General features: G+C 46.4%; 1 protein-coding gene across 1 annotated transcript in view; it reads right to left on the reverse strand.

Annotated features, from left to right (window-relative positions):
* The window catches only part of col6a1 (collagen, type VI, alpha 1), a 105,515-nt gene that overhangs the window by 14,765 nt on the left and 71,327 nt on the right, over nucleotides 1-19,423 (reverse strand). Inside the window, exons 26-30 of the mRNA XM_078228914.1 lie at nucleotides 13,252-13,317; nucleotides 4,202-4,237; nucleotides 4,021-4,057; nucleotides 2,278-2,286; nucleotides 978-1,111 (exon numbers count right to left, since the gene is read on the reverse strand). Of these exons, the coding sequence (XP_078085040.1) occupies nucleotides 978-1,111; nucleotides 2,278-2,286; nucleotides 4,021-4,057; nucleotides 4,202-4,237; nucleotides 13,252-13,317 (282 nt within the window). The remainder of the gene's footprint in view (nucleotides 1-977; nucleotides 1,112-2,277; nucleotides 2,287-4,020; nucleotides 4,058-4,201; nucleotides 4,238-13,251; nucleotides 13,318-19,423) is intronic.

Here is a 19,423-nt window from a genome sequence, read left to right on the forward strand (position 1 = left end):
TATCAATGATTGTATCACAGCTCGGTATTGCTCCTGCTCTGCCCAAGACCACAAGAAACTACAAAGGGTCGTAGCCCAATCCATCACGCAAACCAGCCTCCCATCCATTGACTCTGTCTACACTTCCTGCTGCCTCGGCAAAGCAGCCAGCATAATCATACTCTCTTCCACCTTCTTCTGTCGGAAAAAAGATACATGAAAACATGTACTGACAGACTCTTCCATGTTGTCATCAGACCTTTGAACAGTCCTATCATATATTAAGTTGATCTTTCTCTACACCCAAGCTATAACTGTAACACGACACCCTCTCCTTTCCTTCTCCCCTATGTACTTTATGAACGATATGCTTTGTCTGTATAGCGCCCAAGAAACAATGTCTTTCACTATATCTCAATACACGTGACAACAATAAATCAAATCAAATATTTGATCATTCGTTTGTCTTAAACTTGATGATTTGGACAGAGAAAAAGGACATTCACTATACCATTTGATTCTTCACCTGGGAGTACTTGACACAACTTTAAAGTTCTTAGGCCTCATTTATACATGCAAAAGGAATTCACAGTCTTTTGAAACATCAAGCTGGATAGAAGACACTCTGAATTGATTTAGAAACATGAAAACGATATGAAGCAATACCATATCAATGATTGAACACAGTAAGAAGTCTCACAACACCAGGTTAGAGTCCAACAGGTTTATTTGCAATCACGAGCTTTCGGAGCGCTGCTCCTTTCATCAGGTCACTCACCTAATGAAGGAGCAGCGCTCCGAAAGCTCGTGCTACCAAATAAACCTGTTGGATTTTAACCTGGTGTTGTGAGACTTCTTACTGTGCCCACCCCAGTCCAACGCCGGCATCTCCACCTCATATCAAAGACTGAAACGTCGACATTGGAATGTATGAGATTGAGACGGAAGAAGTGCAGTCAACCTCTTGTGTCGGGAGGACTCAGAAGATTTGCTCTCACCTTGATTTTCTCATCCCTGCTCAGCCGTTCGATCACCGTGATTATAAACTGCTTAGCCAGAGCGAAGTTCTGGTCGCCGATACTCTCTGAGCTGTCCACTACAAACAGGAGGTCGATGGGTCCACACTTGCACTCTGCAAAGGAGAGAACCAGTCAGTTATCCTCAGTATCACTCCCTCCAAAGTGACTATCCAGCACCATCAGCATTCTTACTTCTCCCTTGGGACCTTGTCCCACCTCAGTCTTGTTAATACTCTGTATTTCTTTGACGAACTTCCGTTCAGTAGAGGGCTTTCCCTGCTGCTGGATATGCAGGCAGGTAAATGGAATGAATATACATGGCCACCATGATCAAATTGAATTTTGGGCCAAGCCAGAGGGGCTGAATGGCTGCTCCTGCCTCTGTGTTCCGATGACAATGCCAGTTGGCCCGTATGTTCGGTCATGTATCCACAAAATGTCTGACTCCCCACATCCAGCATTTCTTCGAAAACCATAAATCTTCCTTCTAATATTTCCCTGATGTTGAGACGTCTGGGAAAAACAGGAAATACGCTCTTTCATGTCAGCTACATTCCTCCTTTAATTGACTCTTTCAGTCTATTATCTTCAACGTATTAGAAATGCTTTGCTTTAAAAAGGATTTAGCTGTCCTGGGTCATTGACCTTACCAGGAGAGACGCTGTCTGCAGTTTGCGTTCGAATGCGCTTGAATGTGAGGGAGTAACTGTGTAAAAATCTGAAACCTTATTGATGGCAGCTTCTCCAGCTCTTGTTAACTGATCCCCATTCCCAGAGTATTGTCTGAAACTGTCAGCTTCATACTGACTGGCTCAGACTCGGACAGAGGCTGATTGGGAAGGGAACATCTCAAAATTACAACCAAAAGGAGATGAAGCACTGACTGAAGTAAGGGAATGTCTTCAAATACATATATCGAAGTCATAGAATCCCTACAGTGCAGAAGGAGGCCATTTGGCCCATCGAGCCTGCACTGACAATAATCCCACCCTGACCCTATCCCTGTAACCCCAAGTATTTACCCTGCTAACCCTCCCTCACACTAAGGGGCAATTTAGCACGGCCAATCCACCTTACCTATGCCTCTTTGGACTGTGGGACGAAACTGGAGCACCCGGAGGAAACCCACGCAGACACGGGGAGAATGTGTAAACTCCACACAGACAGTAACCCCAGGCTAGAATCGAACCCGGGTCCCCGGCGCTGTGAGGCAGCAGTGCTAACCACTGTGCCACCGTGCCGCCCTGAATTCCTGTATTAAATGATTCAGTCTACTCACCACAGCAAGCTGTGAAAAAGAAGAGAAAGGAAAATTAGTAAAATTATCTCAATAGTTGTTCACTAAGGTACACATTTTAGTTGATGCTGCGTCCAGTCATTTGGTCACCTCATGTTACATCTGGCTGTTGTGTCCTGCATTCCTCTGTGACACGAGAGTGCAGGCCCGAGAGGGGCAGCTCTGCCATTTCTGTTTATTTAACGCAAAGACTTCAAGGGCCAATTGTCTCCAACATTCGCTCTCCCGACAGCTACCGTTTCCCACGCAGGAGGGCATGTTGGAAATTCGGGCATGGAACGCGTCGGCTTTTCCCAGGGGATCACGCGCGATGTGTGGCTGAAATTAAGATAAGTCCTCCCACCGGACAAGGCCGGAGAACCGTTGCAAAATTGCCACCTTGTCGCATGATTGCATCAATAATGGATGTGCCATCTGTGGCATAGCTTTACCCAGTGATGCCATCCACACTCACACCAATGAACCCAAAGTTGCCTTGCAGAGGACAGTACGGGGCACCGACGGGCATTTGCTATACAGGGCAATGTCAACCAGCACGGGAATAAGGAAAGGTAAAACAATTTTGAAAGGTACTTGGGGTATTGTGCATAGTTTTGGTCACCCTGTTATAGGAAGGACATTGATAAACTGGAAAGAGTGCAAAGAAGATTTACAAGGATGTTGCCAGGACTGGTGGCCTGAGTTATAGAGAGAGTTTGGCCAGACTGCGCCTTTATCCCTTGGAACGTAGGTGAATGAGGGGTAACCTTATTGGGGTGTTTAAAATCATGAGGGGCATAGATAGGATGAATGCACATAGTCTTTTCCCCAGGAAAGGGGGAATTGAAAACTAGAGGGCATAGGTTTAAGGTGAGAGGGGAAAGATTTAAAAGGGACCTTCTTCACGCAGAGGGTGGTGCGTGTGTGGAATGAGCTGCCAGAGAAAGTGGTTGAGGCAGGTACAATAGCAACATTTAAAAAGCATCTGGATAAGTACATGGATGGGAAAGGATTAGGGGGACAGGGGCCAAATGTAGGCAATTGGGGCTAGCTAGGAGGGCACCATGGTCGGCATGGACCAGTTGGGCCGAAGGGCCTGTTTCCATGCTGTATTGCTCTGTGACTCTGTTATCGAGTTCTTACTTCAGCAGTCAATGTTTAATAGTGAACAGAAATAGGAGCCTCAGCTGATCTTCCTTGGCCCAAGAAGGTTCAGTTATGGTCTTATAGGTTGGATCGAGACCCTTTACTGCTGCTCAGTTGCAACCAAAGAACCCAAACCTCGGAGCTACATGATCCTGACAAGTCTAAAGTTTATTAGTGTCACAAGTAGGCTTACGTTAACACTGCAGTGAAGTTACTGTGAAAATCCCCTCGTCACCACACTCCAGCGCCTGTTCGGGTACATTGAGGGAGAATTTAGCACGGCCAACGCACCCTAACCAGCACGCCTTTTGGACTGTGGGTGGAAACCAGAGCACCCGAACGAAACCCACGCAGACACGGGGAGAATGTGCAAACTCCACACAGTGACCCAAGCCAGAAATCAAACCCGGGTCCCTGGCACTGTGAGGCAGCAGTGCTAACCACTGTGCCACCGTGCCACCCTATAGTCAGTAGCACGATAGGGCTATAAACCTTCTAGCTGAGCTTTAGGATAAGAAGTTAATACCTCAGCACTTTCTATTGACCCTGTTACTGACCCAGATACACAAACTCTTGGAGTGTAAAAGTGTGTCTACTTACAGCACATACGCTTAATGATATCCAATATTTCACACTCCTGGAAAAGAGAGAGGAGGATTAGGAATCTTAGACGACACTTATTCCACTCCAACCCCTTCCCTGACTTTATTCAATGATTTGAAGATGTATTAATATATTTCTGTCTGTATTAACATGCCAAAGGAGTTCACCCAATACGTACAGAAGGTCCTGGTGGTCCTGCAGGCCCGGGAGGTCCCTGGCAATAAAGCAGAAGAAATAAGAAAGATTGTTACTACTCATTCCGCAGAGGTTATTCTGTTGGCTCTGTGTTTGTACAGCTACGCATCATTTTATACTTCACATAGATTCATAGAATCCCGACAGTACAGAAGGAGGCCATTCAGCCCATCGAGTCTGTACTGATCACAATCCCACCCAGGCCCTATTCCCTAACCCTCATTTACCCTAGCTAATCTCCCTGACACTAAGGGGCAATTTAGCATGGCCAATCAACGTAACACGCACATCTTTGGAGTGTGAGGGGCAACCGGAGCGCCCGAATGAAACCCACGCAGACATGGGGAGTACGTGCAGACTCCACACAGACAGTGACCCGAGGCCGGAATCGAACCCGGGTCCCTGCCGCTGTGAGACAGCAGTGCTGTGCCAACGTGCCACCCTCCCATCAAAAGGCTGGGACATCCCAACTGGGACCGAACGATGAAATAGAGTCTGCACGCCACAAAAATAAAAGTCACTACACACCACGATTCCTATTTGAGTAAAAATCCAACCAGCTGGTAACTTTTTAACCTCCCGCCCCCAGACTCCCATCCCAATGGCTGGTTGAAGGACTATTTTCCAGAGTGCTCAGACATGTCCGTTCCCCAGACTCATGGGACCTGGGTCATCGCCAAGATTGTTTACACTCGGAACTTCAATTGCATCTGATGACACTTTCACCCGTGCTATGAACACTGGGATGGCCTCGCCTCCTATCTCTGCTCTCTTGCTTTGCATCTCCAGGGTACAACGAAAGAGTGAATAATGCAGGTTCGCCAAGAGTTCACAGCCTGAACTGAATGTCTAGATATGGAGCAACACCTGGCATAAGGGGAAATCATAGAAACCCTACACTGCAGAAGCAGGCCATTTGGCCCATCGAGTCTGCACTGACTCTCCGACGGAGCATCCCACCCTATCCCCATTTATTTACCCCACCAACTCCCCTAACTTACACATCTTTGGACACTTAGAATCATAGAATAGAATCCCTATAGTGCAGAAAGAGGTCATTCGGCCCATCGAGTCTGCACTGATAACAATCCCACCCAGTCCCCATCTCCGTAACCCCATATGTTTACCTCACCAATCCCTCTAAGCTACGCATCCCGGGACACTAAGGGGCAATTTAGCATGGCCAATGTACCCAAGCCCAACATCTTTGGACTGTGGGAGAAAACCGGACCATCCGGAGGAAACCCAGGCAGACACGGGGAGAACGTGCAGACTCCGCACAGACAGTCACCCAAAGCCGGACTTGAACCCAGGTCCCTTGCACTGTGAGGCAGCAGTGCTAACCACTGTGCCGCTGTGCTGTCCTCTGAGCTTCAATCTTAAATAGCCTTTGAAGTGGCTTAAAGGAATCAGATAGACAATGCATCACAGGGGAATGAGTGATGCAGAATAAAATAGTTTCGCAAAATGGATTCCAAGGACAGTCTTCCTTGATACACCAATGTTGGAAAAATACCATTCATGCCTCCCTTGTGGTAAACCCGCCTTCCATTAAGTAATGATAAGGTATCTTCAGATCTTGATGTAGTTTAACATTAGAAAGTATCTTTCAATATTGGGCTTTGTTTTACGTGGCAAAAGATCCCTCCAAAGAACCACGCGTAGTTGGGAAGCTGAAGTGAAACCTAGCTCAATGGATGTCCATTGGTTGAACACCTGTTTATATGACTGGATAGCTTAACCAAAGAGAGGGCAAGTGAATGAGAACTGTGTTCAAACATGACTGATGCCAACATACAACATCTACCCTTTAAATTCTGATCTGGCTCTGTCTGTACCAACTTGTTCCCAGCCAATTTCATGCTCCAACACCTTGGAACACACTGTGCCCTGGCGCGTGTGTCTTTATTTATTTTCCTTGTCTTCTTCCCCCAGCGTTCTTCTAGCGGTACTGATGATAGGTAGGCTCAGAAGTGGCAGCCAAGGAGGTGCCAAGGGCTAACCACAGTTTGTATCTGAAGGGAACTGCAGAGTGGTGGAAAGTTACCACGTAGGTGGGTCCACCTTGAGCTGCCTTTGTTAAAGTCGGGCCTTCCAAAGCCACAGCAGCTGGTCGAAGGGCAGGAGTGGTAGATTGGCAGCAGTGAGCTTGTGGCAATTTTAACCAACAGCAGTCATTTTCAGGGCAAAGGAGACATTGGTGTCTAAGCCAATCTTCGAAGCTTTGAAAAATCCCGCCAAAAACGGGGTCGATTTATACGCCGAGTATAAACGTGAACCATCGGCCTGGGTGGCGGCCATTTTGAAATGTTGCCAGCATCTGACACAAAGGGAGGGATGTTTTGGCCGTGCTCACCCCAAGGCCGGAAAATCCTGCTCGAGGTCAATGGACCTTTGCATTCCCATGGCGGGAGGGATGGAAAGATTCCACCCAAAGACTCGGCACGTCTTAAACTCCTGCACATCTTCATGACACCAGCTGCTTGATCCCTTGTGACAGAAAGTAGCGTTAAGTTAAAATTGCATTTGTCGGGTGAATAATTGAGGCTGACTACTTTTTAATGCGAGAATAACATGTCTCGGCTGAAAGGGTGGGTTGGCATCTTATATGCTGAGTATCTAAAAAACACATGAGTTTTGGGGCTGGGAAAATGATGCTACCTTATACTCTAGGTTGGCTTATATGCTCCAATTTACAATACACATTTCATTCTTTCCTCCATGAGTTTATTTTTGCAAAGCTCCAGTTGGTCTCCCTTGGGTCCTTCACTTAACATTCATTACCCTGTCTGTGGTCAGCCCTATTGGATTCAGCTGCTTCACATTGCCAATGAGACAGATTTCCTTCAATGTTTTCTGTCTCACTTAAATTGAGGATTCAAGCCAACTCTTGGTCTGGTTGTCATTGTTGTCGAGTGGTGGGTACTGCTTGGTAGGTCTTAATGAAGTCTTAGTCGTTTTACGTAGGTTAACTGTATGGATTTATTAACTACAAAAGCTGTGCACATAACTATAGTAAAGGGTTGAAGCTAGGATCTATCTCCATCTGCTTGTACACATGGCTCTGTCCAACACTAGACATCACTGTGTCGATGATACTGCACTCAGTCTCACGTTAACCCTATATGTATCTTCCCAAGCCTTTATCCAATGTATTTCAAGTCATTCAAGTTCATCCCATGTATTTACATCATTGTTATTACCCCGTCCACCACCCCCCCTCCCTTCAAGTCTCTAAGTTCAAAGGTTCAGTTGGTCTGGTAGATTTTTAACCCTTCCATATCTTGTTGGGACTATTGCTGGAGGAGCGGTAAGCTTTGTTTTTACAGGTAAACTTCTGTTCCGGCACCTGGGTACCTTTTCATCCTCCTGAACCACTCTTTCTCAACTTGGCAATTGTAATGATGGATGGCTGTTCTTCCATGCCGTTTCTTCACTGAATCACAGAACTGTTATGGCACAGAAGGAGGCCATTCATTGTGTCTGCACCAGTTCTCCAATGAGCCTTTTGGCTCAGTGCCATTCCCTTGCCTTTCCCCCCATACCCCTGCACATTGTTTCTATTCAAACAATCTCCTAATGCCCTCTTGAATGCCTCGATTGAACCCAGCTCCCCCTGCTCCTGCACCTCATTAAGAACTGTACTCCATATTGTATATTGTCTCTCCATGTCCTTCCTACCAAAATGCATCACCTCACACTTCTCCGCATTGAACTTCAACTGCCACCTATCTGCCCACTCCACCAACCTGTGTATGTCCTTTTGATATTCTACACTGTCCCCTTCACAGTTTACAATTCTTCCAAGTTTTATATCATCCGCAGACTTTGTAACTGCCCTCTCGCTTCTCGCTTCTCGGCCTTTTGGCTAAGATCAAGCGTAGTATGGATCGCCTGCACTTGGTTGAGGTCATTAGGTTACGCTGAGGCTTCATATGTTTCATATGAAGCAATTTTTAAAAGCGGCATCTCGGCCTTTTGGCTAAGATGCAAATGAGCTCAAGTCTTGGAGGAGGATCCTCCCCCTTCTCCAATCAGCTTGACTCATGTAGATCAGGCCCAGGACAGGGTGGTTTTGGTCTCCCGTCCTGTCTTGTCAGCCTGGATCTGAAATGTCTCAACTTGTTGAGACTCTGAATTGGATTTGATTTGATTGAATTGGAAAAGTATTTTTTAAAAACTGCCCTCTCGCTTCTCGCTTCTCAGCCTTTTGGCTAAGATCAAGTGTAGTTATGCAGATGCTGCACTTGGTTGAGGTCATTGGGTTGCATTTAAGCTTCATATGTTTCATATGAAGCAATTTTTAAAAGCGGTATCTCGGCCCTTTGGCTAAGATGCAAATGAGCTCAAGCCTTGGAGGAGGACTTCTCCACCTGCTCCAATCGGCTTGGCTCATGTAGATCAGGCCCAGGACAGGGTGGTTTGGTCGCTCGCCCTGTCTTGTCAGCCTGGATCGGAACTGTCTCAACTTGTTGAGACTCTGAATTGGATTTGATTTGATTGAATTGGAAAAGTATTTTTAAAAAACTGTCCTCTGCGTGCCAAGATCTAGATCATTAAAATATATCAGGGAAAGCAAGGGTCCCAATACCAATCCTTTGGAACACCACTACAAATCTTCCTCCGGCCCAAAAAATACCCATTGACCATTACTCTCTGCTTCCTATTATTCAGCTCATTTTGTGTCCACGTTGCTACTGTCCCTTTCTTGTGGGGTAGACAGATGTTGTACGTGTCCCCATGTAGTATGTTTCCTCTTCTTTCATCAGGTGGGTCATTGCGACATCCGGTGTGATGGAAGATGGCCATTCCTGCTAAGAGGATGTGGGTTTTCAACAAGCCCACCTTTGTGCTTGGCTGTGTAGTGGGCTCTCAGCTGCTGCTTGGCTCCAGCATTGGCTGGGGCCCTGTCACGTTGGCTGAGAGTTGCAGAGTTTGCTCAGTGGTCGCAGCGTTGACCTCATCAACAGCTGTCAGAGCCAGGCGTTGAGCATCTCCTGATTGGTAGTCACTCTCTTGTCTAACCTCCACTGGTGGAATTCATCTAGGGGGAGGCAATGGCCTAGTGGTATTATTGGTAGACTATTAATCCAGAAACTCAGCTAATGTGCTGGGGACCCGGGTTCGAATCCCGCCACGGCAGATTATGGAATTTGAATTCAATAGAAAATACCTGGAATTAAGAATCTACTGATGACCATGAAACCATTGTCAATTGTCTGAAAAACCCATAAAGTTCACTAATGTCCTTTAGGGAAGGAAACCTTACCTGGTCTGGCCTACGTGTGATTCCAGAGCCACAGCAGTGTGGCTAACTCTCAACTGTCCTCTGAACAAGGGCAACTAGGGATGGGCAATAAATGCTGGCCAGCCAGTGACGCCATGTCCCACAAATGAATTTTAAAAAAAGATGGCTGACTGGTCTGACCAATGAGGGCTTTCTGGCAGCTGTAATGACAATGAATAAACAGCTCTGCAAAGAGAGTTCAAAGCTGAAATCCCAGCCAGAATATTCTTACTTGTTGGAACTCTCAGGAACTTGCAGTTCTGTATTATTACGAGATTAGCTGTCATGACATTTTCTGCCATTTTGAGGAGATTCAGCACTACATCTTTGCGCAAGAGAGATAAAGATTGAATACAGATGATGTACATCAACTCCATGATCTGTTTCCGCCATACCTTCATGGTTCTGGAATCATGCCTATGTCCAGAAGTCAGATTCCCCTGGGCCCACAGAGTGGAGTGTCAGCTGTTTGAAACCAGAGGTTTCCTGGCCACAGTTCTTTGACCGATGGGATTGTAACACTGGCTCCCGTAGTCATTAACTGAAACGTCTGCATTCCGGACAAAAATCCAGGATCGTTGACCTCACCCAAGAAGCATGGCTGTGTATCCTCTTGGGTGAGCTGTCTCAAGCTCATAAATCATCTTTGGGTCTTCTGTGTGTTTAAATGTTTGACCTTGCACAGTTTGCCAAAGTGTCCAATTCTGTCACATTGAAAGCATTGGGCTGAAAGTGCAGGACATTGTTCATGCCTGTGGGGGCGCTTTGCTCCACAGCGCTGCCATACTCACACTACTAATTGCTTAGGGTATTGCTTCCCTTGGCCTGGAATGTCCCTGTTTCTGTGCTGTTTAACTAAGTGCATCGCGACATCTCCTTTGTACCACAGTTTACTTTCTCCGCTGAAAATGGATGCGTGCTACACACAGAGTTCTGACTGCTTAACAACCTGGAGAGCTTTCTCGAGAATTAGCTCTCGCTTTGCTCATGGCATGATTGACAGTACGTTTCCAGTGCTCACAACTATTGTATCCCTGATAGGTTCGGACCTCTGCATTCCCGCTCTTTAGCCTTCCTGTGAATGTCATTGATGAATGAGTTCTTTGAAGCTGAGATCTTATGGAGTTTTTCTGCTGCAGGAAGGAATTTTACATTTCTGCCTTCAGCTTCCAAGCCTTTCTTTGGAGCTTTTCCCTGGCAAGTTATCTCCGGATGAATGCTTCTCGAGTTTTTCTTCAGTTGTGAATGCTTCTTCAAAGTTTTCTTTAGTCTTGCGGGATTTCAGCTTTTCCTTTGCATTTGTGGTGACGTTCTGGGTCTTTCCATTCACTGCCACCATGTTGTAGGGAGTTAGAAACTGTTTGGTGGGTCTTAATGTAGCCAAAGGGCCCAAACTACAAGGCGTCTCCATGCTCGCTTGTACACACAACTCTGTTTAACAGTAGACAGATGCCTAGGTTTGGGCCATGCTGTATAACAATGACTCACCTGAAGAAGGAGCTTAAGGCTCCGAAAGCTTGTGGCTTTTGCTACCAAATAAACCTGTTGGACTTTAACCTGGTGTTGTTAAACTTCTTACTATATAACAATGTGGGCAGTACTGTACTCAGTCCCACATTAACCCTCTTTGTTCCAGACCCTTATACAACAGTGTCAGACTGTTTGCACTGTTATGGCACTCCCCAAGTTCTGGGTCGAAAGGTTTACGTGAAGATTCCCCTTGGGTTGTGATTGGGCTCTTAAGATTCAGAATTCCTGCTAATCCCAAGCGACCTTGGGAGCAATATTTTCCAAAAAAGGGGCACAGCCAGAAGGTGCCGACGAGAAGGTTCCAGAATTGATGGTAGTGTCATAACCACGCCTGCTACACCTGCCATGTGTCCTGTTATACCCGACACACTGATCCCATTCAGCATGAAGGTGAGGGGGGAAGCAAGAAGGTCAAACTTCACACTTGGGACTGTTTGCTGCCCACCGTCAATGCTAAAAGTGCATTACATTGCATGTTGCTAATGCACTAAACAGGATGCAAGTCAGAACCGACCAACATCGACTTTTCAGGATCATTACTGATCGCAATAAATGCAATGCAATGTCCTGCCCCGAGAATTAAGGCATTAGAACCATAGGAATTGTACGGTGAGCACCAGCCACTCTCCAAATATCTGGATACAGGTGACCCTGTTTAAGCAAACAGGTAAAACAAAGAATTACCTGCAGTTTTTCAGGTCAGAAAAGAGAGGCATCAGTCCTTAGCGAGATTTGGGTCAGGGTAGGTTGTAACATTAAGAGTGTGCAGCCGCTGATCTGACTTTGGCTGACTGGATACAGGGGGTTTTGAGAACACCTGGAGAGAGATGCAAGTCCTATCTGACCTTAGACAGGGGGCTCCTGATCACAGCAACCACCGCCAGTGTCATACACACCCAGAGGAAACATAAAGAGAGCTTGGCAGCCTCGCTAGACCCCGCGGACTGGCACAGCTCTCAGATGGTACTGGGCACGGCATGTCCTGTGCAGAGTCAGCTAACCAGCCACACTTTAAACTTTCTTTCCCCTGTGTCCTGCCATGCAAGAGATTGGCATCTATCTGACCCATGGGCAACATTCCGCTGCGTTGATGATGGTTATGGTCGCTGGGCAGGAGGGAACTTGAAATCACCAATATCCTGTCCTGGTCCCCCCATGCCAATGCTATAGTTAAGAAAGCCCACCAACGCCTCTACTTTCTCAAGAGGCTAAGGAAATTCGGCATGCCCACTACGACTCTCATCCAATTTTTACAGATGCATCTTAGAAAGCATTCTTTCTGGTTGTATCACAGCTTGGTGTGGCTCCTGCTCTGCCCAAAACCGTAAGAAACTACAAAGGGTCATGAACGTAGCCCGGTCCATCACGCAAACCAGCCTCCCATCCATTGATTCTGTCTACACTTTCCGCTGCCTTGGAAAAGTAGCCAGCATTATTAAGGAAACCCACGCACCCCGGTCATACTTTCTTCCACCTTCTCCAATCGGGAAAAAGATACACAATTCTGAGAACATGTACCAACTGACTCAAGAACAGATTCTTCCCTGCTGCCATCAGACCTTTGAATGGACCTACCTCACATTAAGTTGATCTTTCTCTACACCATAGCTATGACTGTAACACTACTCTCCTTTCCTTCTCCACTATGTACTCTATGAACAGTATGCTTTGTCTGCATAACATGCAAGAAATAATACTTTTCACTGTATTATTTGACAATAACAAATCAAATCAAATTGTGGAATTGGGCAGCAACACGGTTGCAGTTACTCTGTCTAAAAGGGATGGGGAGGGAGTGCAGGCAGACTGGCAGGATGAAACATTGGGCCTGTGCCCTGCATGCCAGCGTGTTGGCTCCATCGCGCTCCTTTCCTGTTGGGTGTGCAAGCCTGGTACATTCCACAGTGGTGAGATCTTCAAGGCCGGATGTGACACGGGGGAGTAGAAATGGGTCTGCTCTGCATGGCCCGTTCCACTTACAGCTGGCACTGTGAGACCTGGCAAAGCAGGGGCTGATGGCATCAGACGCCTGGGTAAAATTGTTCCAAATCAAATGGAGCGCTAAATGGGAGCGCTTTTGTGGTCCAAGTGCAGACCCATGTTTTGTGCAGACAAGCATCCACTAACGTTCCTCATTTTAACTCATATTGCCCTTTCATGGGCTTCCCAGGAGCAAGCAAACCCTCCGTGGTTAAACAAGGTGCATAACTCCTTACCGGCTCCCCCTCGACTCCTCTGTAACCTTTTGCCCCTTTGCGACCTTTTTCACCCGGAACATCATTCTGTGGAAGAAACAGAGAGAGGAGTTTGCTTAGTCAGTAATGTATAATTTTAACATGGAAACACAAACTACTGGAGGATCAATCCTTTCTGCCTTTTTAACCATGACGGGCAAAGCTGTCTTTAAGAAGCAAAAAGAAATTGCTTTACTCCCTGATGCGCTATCAATAAGGCGAAAGACTACCGATATGCCAATATAAGTGTAGGCTTTTATTCACAACAGAATCAGGAGCAGATCCCAACATATAACCAACCTGGACTGAACAAGGGGGAGGAGACAGCCACCTTTATACTAGGTGCTGAGGGGAGGACCCAAACTGGAAGGGGATGTGTCCAGGTATGACAAGCACACACAACGGCGGCACGGTAGCACAGTGGTTAGCACTGCTGCTTCACAGCTCCAGGGTCCCGGGTTCGATTCCCGGCTCGGGTCACTGTCTGTGTGGAGTTTGCACATTCTCCTCGTGTCTGCGTGGGTTTCCTCCGGGTGCTCCGGTTTCCTCCCACAGTCCAAAGATGTGCGGGTTAGGATGATTGGCCAGGTTAAAAATTGCCCCTGAGATGCATAGGTTAGAGGGATTAGCGGGTAAAATATATGGGGGTAGGGCCTGGGTGGGATTGTGGTCGGTGCAGACTCGATGGGCCGAATGGCCTCCTTCTGCACTGTAGGGTTTCTATGATTTCTATGATGATTTCTATATAGGACAAAGGCACAACTGAGGTCCACCACACTCCCTCTGTCTTGAATTGAGTTGAACGGTTTAGGCTGATACTCTGGAGTTTAGAAGAATGAGGGGAGATCAAATTGAGGTATACAAGATGATAAAAGGTACGGATAAAGTAGACGTGGAGTGGATGCTTCCTCTTGTGGGGCATTCTCGGACGAGAGGTCACAGTCTTAGGATAAGGGGCAGCAAATTTAAAACAGAGTTGAGGAGAAACTACCTCTCCCAAAGGGTTGTGAATCTGTGGAATTCGCTCCCCCAAAGTGCGGTGGATGCTGGGACAGTGAGTAAATTTAAGGAGGAGTTAGACAGATTTTTAATTGGGAATGGGTTGAAGGGTTATGGGGAGAAGGCAGGAAAATGGGGATGAGGAGCATATCAGCCATGATCGACGGACCGAATGGCCTAATTCTGCTCCTATATCTTATGAACTTATGTTCTCTGGTATTTAGCATGAGTATTCTTTGCTTTTGATTCCTGCTGAAGGAATGGTATTGTACTTGTGCTGTGGTTTAGTGGGTAGCACACTCCCCTCTGAGTTACAATGGTGTGGGTTCAAATCCCTCTCCAAAGACTTAATCACAAAATCTATGTTAACACACCCAGTGCAATACTGAGGGAGTGCTGCACTGTCATGGGTGCTCTCGTTTGGATGAGACATGTCTGTTTTGCCCTCTCAAGTACAGAAAACCATTTCCCATGGCACTACCATGAAGAAAGGCTTGGGGAAGCAGTGGTATTGTCACTGGACCACTCCAGCATCATGCTCTAGGGACCCCAGTTCAAATCCCACCACAGCAAATGGTGAAATTTGAACTCACTAAAAATCTGGAATAATAAGTCTAATAATGACCACATAACAATTGTAAAAAACCTCATTCACTAATGTCCTTTAGGGAAGGAAATCTGCCATCCTTACCTGGTCTGGCCTACAAGTGACTGCAAACATACATCAATGATAGAGTCATAGATTCCCTAAAGTGCCTATTTGGTCCATTGAGTGTGCACCAACTCTATGACAGAGCATCCACCCAGGCCTGTAAACCCATGTATCTACCCCGCTAATCACCCTACACATCTTTCAGACTGTGGGAGGAAACCAGAGCACCCAGAGGAAGCCCACACAGACACGGGGAGAACATGCAAACCCCACACAGACAGTGTCCCGAGGCTAGAATCGAACCCGGGTTCCTGGCGCTGTGAGGCAGCAGTGCTAACCACTGTGCCACCGTGCAATGTGGTTGACTCTCGCAGTTTAAGGGCAGTTAGGGATGGGCAACGAATGCTGGCCTTGCCAGTGACACCCCGATCCCATGAAAGAATACTAAAAAAAAGAGAGCTTTTTCCTCAGTAATATTTATTGCTCAACTAAGATCACTAAAAACAAGCATTATCTCCTTGTTTGTGGAGACTTGCTGTGCACACATTGGCTGCCATGTTTCCTACATTACGACAAATAGGCTATAAAGTGGCGTGGGTGCTGTAGAATTGCAAGTCTTTATTGAAATTCTCTGGGACAAGATAAGACAACGCCTAAATTCTTGTCTCCTTGTGTGAGTTCTTGAACAGAGAATGCTATTGCCTTACTGGGCAGTAACATGCTGCTGAACTTCTGACCCCTATCAATATTCAATGCTGTCAGACTAGTATGTCCAAACAGGGCTTATATCGGCATTTCGTGTTCATTACGAGTGGAAGCTGTTTAAAAATGCAGGGCAGATAGTTTACAAAGTTGTCACTGGCAGCGCACGCAGTTTGATGGTATATATACAGAATGCAGAAGGAATCATTTGCAGTTTGTTGATCCGTAAGCATAGAATATGCTCACCAGTATCACTCCTAACGTTCCTACAGAATCTCGGACTGAATTCGCCCCTGGATTAACGTCCCTTATTGTCATTGATTGGGCAGCAAATTGGAGTTAAATAGGTTCTTGAAAGCCTTAGAACCACCGCTAAAAAAAATTCCGGGGCAATCAAGTAGGAAGGGCAATTTGATTTCAGGAATGGACACCCAGTAACCAGGATTACCGACTCCAAAGATGTGCGGGTTAGGTGGATTGGCCATGCTAAATTGACCCTTATTGTCAGGGGGACTAGTTAGGGTAAATCCGTGGGGTTATGGGGATAGGGCCTGGGGGGGATTGTTGTCGGTGCAGGCTCGATGGGCCGAATGGCCTCCTTCTGCACTGTAGGGATTCTATGATTCTATCTGTGAACTCCCCAGGATTGCTGTAGGGTTGCCAGGATTTAAAGATTAATCTCCAGCACAATGAATCACGGACATTGCAAGAACAAATGTATGTGTTTTTTTAAAATTCATTTTCGTTCAACACTTCTGTTTGCTAATTATAGAAACATTGAAGATGGGGAGAGAGAAAGGACAGAGAGTCAGAATTCACCATGGGATAATGAAGATTTCTGATTGGCTGGGAAGAGAGTGCATCATGATGTTCCACACACTGGGCCGTCAATGGCAGGACTATGAGTGTGGGGCAGTTGACAGCAGGAGGTCATTAATGAGATTTCCATGAATACGTTCAACCAGATTTGATAATCCAACTCGCTGATATTATTAATGGCTCCCTCTTCTAAGGTCATGCCCACTTTCCCTCAAATCTGCCATTATTATTCTCTCCCTGTAAAAAAAACATTTGACCTCTATGTTGTGGCAGACCACCATCCCAGCTGCCCATCATCTCCAACATCATTGAACATGTTTGATGTAGGTTAGGGTGGATTGGCCATGCTAAATTGCCCCTGAGTGTCCCAAGATGTGCAGGTTAGGTGGATTGGCCATGCTAAATTGCCCCTGAGTGTCCCAAGATGTGCAGGTTAGGTGGATTGACCATGCTAAATTGCCCTTGAGTGTCCCAAGATGTGTAGGTTAGGTGGATTGGCCATGGGAAATGTGTAGGGTTACAGGGATAGGGCAGGGGAAGGGCCTGTGTAACATACTCTGTCAGAGAGCCGGTGCAGACTCGATGGGCCCTCTTCTGCACAGGAAGGATTCTTTGATTCTATGTTGTTATTTCCTGAATCTGTGTCCATATTTCCCACAATTCCATGTCTGCCCCTCTCCAATCAGGTTACCGCCCAGACCATGCTATGGAAACAGCCTAATCAAAGTCACAAATGGCATCCTATGTGACTGCAACCATGGTAACCATTTCTCTTCATCCTTCTCAACCTAACTCCAGCCTTTGACACTGTTGGCCTGCTGAGTGGGATTGTCCTTCTCTGCTTCCATTCCTGGCTGTCCAATCCTTACGAGATGATTACCTGCAATGGCTTCTCACAATGCTCTGATACTGTTAGCTCAGGAGTTTCCAAGCAGTGGGGAGGTGATGGCCTAGTGGTATTATCACTGGATACACAAACTCAGCTAATGTTCTGGGGACCCGAGTTTGAATCCCACCACGGCAGATGGTGGAATTTGAATTCGATAAAAGATCTGACCATGAAATCATTGTCGGGAAAACCCATCTAGTTCACTCGTGTCCTTTAGGGAAGGAAACCTGCTGTCCTTACCCGGTCTGGCCTACATGTGCTATCAGGACTTGATGGTTTGAGTTATAAGGAGAGGCTGGATAGACTGGGACTTTTTTCTTTGGAGCGTAGGAGGCTTAGGGGTGATCTTATAGAGGTCTATAAAATAATGAGGGGCATAGATCAGCTAGATCGTCAACGTCTTTTCCCAAAGGTAGGGGAGTCTAAAACTAGAGGGCATAGGTTTAAGGTGAGAGGGGAGAGATGCAAAAGTGTCCAGAGGGGCAATTCTTTTCACACAGAGGGTGGTGAGTGTCTGGAACGAGCTGCCAGAGGTAGTCGTAGAGGCGGGTTCAATTTTGTCTTTTCAAAAGCATTTAGACAGTTACATGGGTAAGATGGGTATAGAGGGATATGGGCCAAACGCAGGCAATTGGGACTCGCTTAGGGGTTAAAAAAAAGGGGCGGCATTGGACAAGTTGGGCCGAAGGGCCTGTTTCCATGCTGTAAACCTCTATAACTCTATGTGACTCCAGAGCTACAGCAATGTAGTTGACTCTCAACTGCCTTCAAGCAACTAGGGATGGGCAATTATTTATGCCCCATATATCAATAAAAAAAATGTATCCTTGATCTCCTCCAATTTCTTATCCACATTTTGCCATTGGCAATATTATTTTAAATGCCACATGTACACTAGGTGCTAAGCTCTGGAATTCTTTCCCTCAATTTCTCTATCCTTCTATCTCTCTCCCTGTCTTTTAAGTTTCTTCTCAAGCATTGGGTCACCTAACCTGGTATCTTCTTATGTGTCAAACTTTGTGTGATAACATTCCTGGGGTGTTTTGCTGTGTTAAGTGCATTATATGGACGCATGTTGTTGAGTGAGAAAACCTTATTTTGTAAATGCCAGGAGTCTAGTTTCTAAGTAAGATTGGGGATCTTCAACAATAGGGTCGTAGTCTTCCCCTGCAAACTCAGCCCACATGAACCCCATGCAATGGCCATGACCTGAGGTGGACTTAGTACTGAGCACCATGGGTCAGGTTCCTGAGACCTGGTGTAGTCACTCACTTACACTTCGAAATATGGAACGTAGAAAGGAGAATGCCAATCACCTTACACTTCCATTACAAAAAAATAATCCCATGACAACATAATAAAATGGGGGCCTAATTGATGGATTAGGTGCCTCTAGTTTGATCAGGGCTTTGGATCGGGGATCTGCTTAAGCTTTGCCAGAGAAAGGATAAAACGTTCAAGAGGAATGAGCAGAAACAGCTGGTCTGTTTCTTCTGGACAAATTGCTCTGTTGACTCTGGAAAACCATGCACATCTGGAGCACACTGTTTACACTTTAGAATGGCGAGATGAAGTGTGGAGAGCAGTGATCACAAAGTCAGGTTGCTAAATGTGAAGGATTGTCATGGCAGCCTGCAGAATGAAGGATTCATCTCCTGGGAGGGGCTGCGAGAGCTCTCAGGTGGATGTGAAGGACCTCACAGCTTTCTATGAGCGGCACGGTGGCGCAGTGGTTAGCACTGCTGCCTCACAGTGCCAGGGACCCGGGTTCGATTCCGGCCTTGGGTCACTGTCTGTGTGGAACATAGAACATAGAACATAGAACATTACAGCGCAGAACAGGCCCTTCGGCCCACGATGTTGCACCGACCAGTTAAAAAAAAAACTGTGACCCTCCAACCTAAACCAATTTCTTTTCGTCCATGAACCTATCTACGGATCTCTTAAACGCCCCCAAACTAGGCGCATTTACTACTGATGCTGGCAGGGCATTCCAATCCCTCACCACCCTCTGGGTAAAGAACCTACCCCTGACATCGGTTCTATAACTACCCCCCCTCAATTTAAAGCCATGCCCCCTCGTGCTGGATTTC

This window comes from Mustelus asterias, chromosome 14, assembly GCF_964213995.1.
Source record: "Mustelus asterias chromosome 14, sMusAst1.hap1.1, whole genome shotgun sequence".
NCBI classification, from domain to species: domain Eukaryota; kingdom Metazoa; phylum Chordata; class Chondrichthyes; order Carcharhiniformes; family Triakidae; genus Mustelus; species Mustelus asterias.